Source organism: Pteropus alecto, unplaced genomic scaffold (genome assembly GCF_000325575.1).
Source record: "Pteropus alecto unplaced genomic scaffold, ASM32557v1 scaffold461, whole genome shotgun sequence".
Taxonomy (NCBI): Eukaryota; Metazoa; Chordata; class Mammalia; order Chiroptera; family Pteropodidae; genus Pteropus; species Pteropus alecto.
In genome coordinates this window covers 3486245-3494458 of record NW_006431079.1, presented here as the reverse complement: position 1 = coordinate 3494458, position 8214 = coordinate 3486245, and the positions used below count along the sequence as shown (strand labels likewise).

The following is an 8214-nucleotide window of genomic DNA, read 5'->3' as shown; positions in this document are numbered from 1 at the left end:
GAAGTCAGGCCACTGCTATGTGGCACTCAAAGCCTGGGGCGGTTTCCAAGGCTATGTGTCGGCTGCCATTTCAGGCTCACTTTGCAAGAGACATGCCTGCAGATGGAAGGGTAGCTGGGCGTGGGCCAGCTCCACACCTGGGCTCTCCAGGCCCCAGAATCCCACCAGGGATTGAGCTAGGGCCTTTAGAGTGGCCACGAACGTGGTCACTCAGAGAAGAGAAATTGACCTCTCTCTAGCTTGCCTCTCCCAGTGCAATATAGACTTCCAAAGGGCTTTCAGATCCAGACTCCCAGGATCTCAGACCCACTCACTCATCTCAAGTTTGTTTTCTTACCTGAGCTTTATGAAGTCTTTTTAATTCTTCTTGTTTAACCAATCGTTTTGTTGCTTTTTCCAGCTTCCGTCTTCTTCTAAGCGTCTTCCTCTCCTATAAAAACCAAGAGAAGAAAACTTATGTCTATTACATGTGTGTATGTGTGTAGGAGTATATACATATTTATACATTCTGTACATACAAAATAAATGTTAAAATTGGGCAGGTTTTTTTTTTGTGAGTTTGCCTTCTCTGAGCATACACATTAGATTAAGGATTTTCTACATTAGAATAAAGATTAGAGCATGCTAGAGATTCATTTTTAATGCTGGCAGAAACAAATGTGGAATTAAAAATTTGCTACAACTAGGCTGGTGCCTGGGTATTCAATAAGTGTGGGTGAACTGAATATTTGTACATTAAAAGTACCACGGATCCACAAGTGGGAAATAGACCTAACTAGCCTGGCCCCAGATATTGCCAGAGGAATCTGGGTCCATGGCAGAGGTTAGAGATTGTGCCTTAAAAGCATGTGCCTTTCCACAGCTTCATGGATCCTTGTCACTCTGTCACCCATTCCATGGAGAGACCATCCCTCTCCTTAGGAAAGCACCAGCTTTCAGAGTTCATGATGTCTACAGGTCACCAGTGAAAACAGGTATCTCAATGATGAAACTTGTTTTTTCCAGAATTCTTCTTAGGATCTGGAATCCCAAAGAATTCATCCTTTTCTTCATCCTTGGAAGGAAATTTTGGCTCTCAGAACTCAAACTTATTCCATATAATATCGTCTCTATTTCTAGGGGATGACTTCCAGATTGACTATCAATCTGAACAGAGGTTCCAGGCCATTTGGGAGGGGGAACCCCTCTATTAGGCATCCAGGACCTTTCTGAAAAGCCAGCGGGGAGGGTATGGTGGAGATCACTGGTAGTTTGTTATCCAGAGATTGTCTAACTCGATCTATGAAGAGTCAGTTCATTTATTTAGCAAAAAGCTCTTCAGTTTATGATATACTAATTTTACATAATCCCAGTATTTATTGAATACTATGTGCCAGACACTGTACTGATTACTTCACATCTTATTTATCCCTTAAATTAGACTTATTTTACAGATAAGGAACTCAAAACTCAGGGAGTTAAATAACTTGCCTAAGATGACACAAGTAGTAATTAGTAGATGCAGGAGGTAACCCCAGGTAACCCGAATCTAGCATTCACATTTTCGTCTCTTCTATTTCACCTTTCCTGTGCCAAATACTGTGAAGGCACATCAAAGACCTCTGCTTTACAGAAATTGCAAAGTTTCCCTTAAATTAAGACCATTTAATACAATTTCAAGGGAGGCTGTTTTAACAGCATCTCATGGTCTTAGCACTTCCCAGCAGCAAAGCTGCCAAATCTCAACTGCTTTCTCAAGGGTCGGCAAAACAGAACCAAGAGGAGGTAAGAAAGTCCTTTATGACATTTTATTAAAAGATGTTGACATAGAAATGAAGGATGATTTATTAATACTCTTATAGCCTTACGATGTACCAGGCACAGGTCCTATATCCTCAGTGATGGTGATGATGATGCAGAGAGAAGAAGAAAGACTAAGGGCTAAAGAAGAAAAAGATAAAGGACAGAGAAAGGAGCAATTTGGCGGGACCGGGAATGCTGCCTGCCCTCGTCTCTCAGATCCGGGCACTGGTTTGGGAGCAGAGGCAGCGGATGGGGAGGGGCAAAGCAAAGGGAAGAGGTGGAGTGTGGATATCCTGTCTCTAGTTTCCTGTGGAAAGGTTCATTTGAGCTGACATGGGCTCTGTGCCACATGTCTGGGGACACACCTGTGTGAGACTGAAGAGATAAGTAAACTAGAAGGGAAAAACTATCTTCGTTCCTTCAGTGTGAGCCCTTGAAAAGTCGTAAAGAAGAAACCCTTCAGCCAGCTTTCCTTCCTGTAAGAGTGGGCCACATCAGAAGCCAGGTGAAGCAGGTAAGCTTTACCTTGCTGCAAGCTGAAGTGGTGCCTGGCTCTGTTCTGGGCAAGCAGGGAATAAGGGGCTATTTCCAAGATATCATGGTTTTGCTATTTCAACGTGTTTGGGCCACTCCATTCTTTTATTCTACATGAGTGTCAGGATGGCTGACGCCGGGACCTTTACCTTATTTGAATACAGAAATAACTCAGGGTCACTCAAATGGATGAGAGGGACAGTAAGGAAACCCCAGAAATCAACAGAACACAGAATTCATTTGTTCTGAGTAACGAAACCATCAGAGATTGGTTCACATGTATCATCTTATTTATCCATCAAATTAGACTTATTTTAGAAAATTGGGAGTCCACACATACTCTCTCATTCTCTCTCTCTCTTGTTCGCTCTATCTTACACACACACACACACACACACACACACACACACACCCATGCCATGCCTCAGCCCCCTCCTAACATGCTCCAGTCTGGGCCATGGGGAGCTGAAACCCCGGAGTGACTTGAGATGATGCCAAAGCAACTAGTGCCAGATATGGAAAAGTTGAGTCTAAGTAAATAAATTTGGTTCTATCCCTTTCTCCTCAGATCCTCACTGCTCCAAAAAATAAACAAAGCCAGAGCAGTGAACTGTGCCTCTGTCTACCCAGGAATCATTTTTAGTCCAGCCATTCAGCCCCCTCAACCCTAGTGACACTGCTTCAGCCCCAGTGTCTCTGTATATGTGACATACAGATACATTTAAATACATATGACAATGTTTGTATTTTTTTAATCTATGGGAATGAGAGTTGCTTAAAGTGTTCTCCAGAAATATTAATGTTCATTAAGTAAGGAGGAGCACTGCCATCTCCCCAGTCAGCACACAGCTAGTCCCTTCCACAGCAGGGATCCTTGGAGTATTCATGTCTACATGCAACTGCATGGTTCATTTAATATTTCTGATTAGAATAAACATAACATTTTCCATGCAATCTGCCTCAAGTGCTTCTTAAATGAAGCTGTGCTTCCCCTAGGGAAATATGCATCTGCTTGTTGTAATTTTTTCAATAGTTTGCTTGTTGGACCACAAATTAAATCCACTTTAAGAGCTGCAGTCGCCAAATGGTTTCAAGTTAATATGTCGGTTTTTTTCCCCTCCTCAAATTTACATCTCTGAGAGAGGCAAGCTTATAAAAATTAAAAACAACAAAAAAGATAATTCTTGGGGTCTTCCAGGTAAAAATAAAAGCAGTTGCTGTCAGATGCAATGAAATGCGATCCTCCTAATGAAACCACCACAGCTGGAGCCCACATTGGGTTTGAAATCTGGATGGTAAACAGCCCCACAAGCCAAGGCCCCCTTTGGTTTGCCAAGTGTTGTTACCTTTGACCGCAAGGAAGGCTGGGGATCAAACTCTTCATCTGCAGAGGAGGAGGTAGTGGAAGAGGTTGAAGAGGTAGCCCCTGTCACCTGCGCCCCGATCAGGATGTGCTTGGGACCTGAAATGAGAACAGAAAACTCACTGAACTCTTAGCATTTTTTTCATATTTAGTGACTCAAAGCTGCCTCTTCCTCCTCCCTTCTACCCCCATTCTCTTCCTCTCTGCCCTCTCTCACTGCACCTGCCGTAAGCATGAGGCGGCAGTACCTAAGGGCAACTGAGAATTTGGCCCTCCACGTTAATTACATTTCTGGGTCCCTGCCAAGAGCTTTGCAGCTCTCTCTTCATGTTAAAAATAAAGGTATTATGCAGAAATCAATTAATTCCTTAAACACCTTTTATATGGTACATTGCTTAGAATGCATCCAGAGATGAAATCTATTATTAAAACGCTTGTCTGAAGTTAGCCGAGTTACCTAAATGCTTGTGTAAGGTTTGTTCTGCAAAGTAATTGAATGCAAAAAAGTCGGAGCCAGCTCTTAAACAAATCGCCCTTCTGCGGCTCACAGCATCTGGCACCCATTTTTACTACATGACATCTGCTCAGTGTAAAAGAGCTGGCGTCAGAATGTCTGGTCATAGAAAAAAAAAAAAAATCCCAAATGTAATCAGAAGCAAAAGGACTCTAAGCCTAAGGTTTTATCACATAGTCTCATGCAACATAAATATTTCATTAATTATGGCTAAACAAATGCCACTTTTATTTTCCCAACTTGCAGATATTATCACATCATCGAAGTGATGATCCAAATGCCAGGAAAGGCGGTTTAAGATAGGGAGGGCTCGACAATGCAGGGTCTGTGGGAGAGCTGAGGTCGAGGGGATATGCCAACTTCCAAACAAGAGGTAGATGGTTAGAGGCAGCAAAGTGCCCGTGCTCACTAGAATCTCTTTGTGATCTGGCTGGAGACCATGTGTGATAAAGTCTTCCAGGTACCTTAGGAGGCTTTTATTCTTCTCAGCAAGAATATATGCCCCTATACCTGATGCAGAGTTAATGATTAATATCTGGATTAACACACTCTGGACATTGACTATCAGAACCAGCTAAAACTCCGTGATAGGAAATTTACTAATCTTTACTCTGCTATGGCAGCTTAAATCTGAACAGAAATATGTGTCGGGTGAGAAGGAAGGCAGAGAAGCATTCTCTCCAGTCTGCCTTTTCCTCTCCATAATTTTCAACTATTTACCTCAGAAGGAGAGGCCAAGTTTTAAAAAATAAAAATAAGTTTAACCTCCAGAAGCACATTTACATATGCTGTTATTCAAAGCAAAATAATGCAAAACATCTAATAACACAGCCTCTCTAGGGAGGGAGTTAACTGTTTTCCACTTTAATTTGCCAGATGGGAAAGCTCAGGTGAAGATAGAATCAGGGAACAGCATAATAATGGAGGAGGCATTGTTAGTGGTGAGCTGAGATTGTTTCTCAGTTGCAGCCAATAAATTACCACTGGGTAATTTATTCAGAGTGTGTGAGTTTGAGGAACTAACTTTTACCTCCCTGAGTTTCTGGGGATCATAATTTCTAACATGCAGATTTGCTATACAAGATTAAAGACAATCAATGTAAAGAGTCTAACACAGTGCCTGGTTCCTTGGAGGTGCTTAAATGAATGTTGTTATCGGCATTAGAAACAGCCACTGCTTCATCATTGTTATTGATCCAAATTAACAATACTGCAATATTAGTTAAACTGCCTGATGAACCTTCATTTAATGGAAGAAGTATAATAACCTAAGGTTGAGACTTTTTCTAACTCTCAAAAACAAATTTAATATTTCCATTTTGACAACAAGGAGAAAATGTTCCCAAATATAATGCACCTCTTAAACTTATGGCAAAGTTATGTAAAGTTATATATGTGCCTCTGAATCTCTTCCCCTTTACCCTTTTCCTTCATAGAACCATCTATTCTAGAAGTTTACTTTTCATTTGCAAAGTTTAAAAAACTTGGCAGCATTGTTTCACTCTGGCTATAATGAAGTGACTGATTCTGAGATTGATTTCCCACCACAAAGCCCTAGAAGTCAGGACGAAATATATGAAGCAGCTGTTTCCAGGCATTGGACAATGGGCAGGGCAGAATTGTGATAAAGGCAAGAACAGAAACAAATGAAGTAAGCCGTACAATCACAATAGCTTCCTCTGCCTAGAGGCACTATGTTCCAGACCACAGTGCAGGTAGGAAGAACCTTAACAGAACATGAGCTGACTCATTGGGTTGAGTAACAGATCAGAGTTTGAGTGGGCTGGGGCAGTTGGAATGTGTGAGGGAGGGTACTGGAGGGGAGGGAGCTATGCAGAAAAAGAACTTCAGAAATGAACACAGAGGTTCTCTTGAGTCTATTGCTTAACAGTAAACTATAGATGCATAGAGAGAAACTGCATGAGGTTGGGCAAATAACTGCTGGGGAGTGATAGGCTAAATTATCTCCAAAGCTTTTGCAGCAGTGGGAAGTGTTCAAGTTTTACCCAACCAGGGTAGAATAGACATTGGCGTACATTAGTAGAGACCATAGAAGAGTCTCACTTTAGCAATAGGATAAATGAGCCCTAGAGTAAAGGTTATTATAGACTCACCTGAATAAGCTGAAAAACAAGCCTTGAAAGAAATTAACCGGTCTGCAAGTACTTTAATGCCTTTCCATACATTTATTGTCTACTTAATATTCTCTAAGTGAAGAAACAAAACCTAGACACTCTATGTAATGCAACAGTCACAAAATCTAGCAGCCAGTAAACAATTGCTAGATATGCAAAAAAAAGACAATGAGTCTGATAATCAAGAGAAAAATCAATTAATAAAAGCAGACTCAGAAATGACAGAGATGATAGAATTAGCAGACAAGGCTTTCAAAGTAGCTGTTATAAATGTGCTCAAGAATGTAAAAGAAAACATGAAAAGAATAAGAGAAGTATTTTAAAAGAACCGAATGGAGCCTATACAGATAAAAAATACAAATCTGAAATACAAATTTCACTGAATCAGCTTAACAGTAAATCAAAAACATTCGGTGAAATTAAATAATAGCAATAGAAATTATCCAAAATGAAGAACAGAGTAAAAAGACTCAAAAATAAACAGAATCTTAGTGACTGTGTGACAGTATCAAGTGGTCTAAATAAAATACATGTGGAGTGCCAGAGGAGACAGGGGGAGATAGGAACAGAAAAAAGTAGTTGATATAACATTGCTAAAAATCGTGCAAGTTTAATGAAAATCATAAATCCACAGTTCCGAGACGCTTAATAAACTATAAGCAGGATACAAACTACAAACACAAAGAAAAATTATAGCAAAGCTCATGAAAATAAAATTGCTAAAAACCTTATAGAAAAGTTGAGAATCAATGCTCTAAGATCTATTTCAAGAAGCTGGAAAAATAACCACCAAGTGAACTTAAAGAAACTAAAAGGAAAAGAGATAATCAAGAAGAAATAATGAAAGACAATAAGACAAAGCAGAAATAAAATAGAAAATTAACAAAGCGAAAATTTGGTTTTTCAAAGAAATAATAAAATTGATAACCTTCTAAGAAGAACGACCGAGAAAAAGAGATAGAAAACAAAAATTACCAATATTGGAAATAATAAAGTCCTGCAGAGTATTAAAGAAAACTGTTATGTAAACTATTTTATGACAATTTGAAGATTTAGATAAAATGGAGAAATCTATTGAAAAACACAATTTACCATAAAAACTGACAGAAGAAGAAATAGAAAATCTGAATACTTCTACATCTATCAAAGAAATTGAATCCATAATTACAAACCATTCTACAAAGAAAATGTAGGCTATAAGACTTTACTTGTGTCCAACTGTTTAAAAAAGAAATAACACCAATGTTAAGGCAGGCAAACAAACAAACAAACAAACAAACAAACCTTTTTCAGAGAATAAAGATGGAACACTTCCCAACTTGTGTTACGAGGCAAGCATAAGTTTGATAACAAAACTTGACAAGGATATTGCAAGAAGGAAAACTTTCAGACCAAATCTCTCATGAACATAGGTGCAAAGCTCCTAAAAACAGTTAACAAATCAAATACAATGATACATGAAAAGATAATATGTTATGACCAAGTTGAGTTTACCCCAGGAATTCAATAACGGTTTAACATTTTAAAATCTGTATAAAAATGCAATCAAAGCAATTTAGCACATTACTGATTAAAGTAAAAAAATATATATGATTATTTCATTAGACATAGAAAAAGCATTTGATTATTATCATTATTCATGATAAAAACTCATAGTAAGCCAGGTTAAAGTGAAATGTAATTCTATCAAAAGCAAAAAGTTGTGTTTAATACATTTAATTAAAAACATTTTATGCCATTTCAGTTTTTAAATTTAAATTTCTTAACATTAAATAAATTAAAAATTTAGTTTCTTACCCTAGGCATATCTTAATTTTGAAATAGTGGCTACCATATTGGACAGCACAGTTCTAAAGGTAGTATAGAACAACATCTTGAACCTCAGA

The 8214-nt window shown here is 38.7% G+C and overlaps 1 protein-coding gene across 3 annotated transcripts in view; it reads right to left on the bottom strand.

The window, feature by feature from the left end:
• The window catches only part of MICALCL (MICAL C-terminal like), a 55703-nt gene that overhangs the window by 26249 nt on the left and 21240 nt on the right, over window positions 1–8214 (bottom strand). For all 3 annotated transcript variants that reach the window (XM_025038590.1, XM_025038591.1, XM_025038594.1), the window contains 2 exons: window positions 3663–3778; window positions 338–430 (listed from right to left, as the gene is read on the bottom strand). In XM_025038590.1, coding sequence (XP_024894358.1) covers window positions 338–430; window positions 3663–3778 — 209 coding nt within the window. The remainder of the gene's footprint in view (window positions 1–337; window positions 431–3662; window positions 3779–8214) is intronic.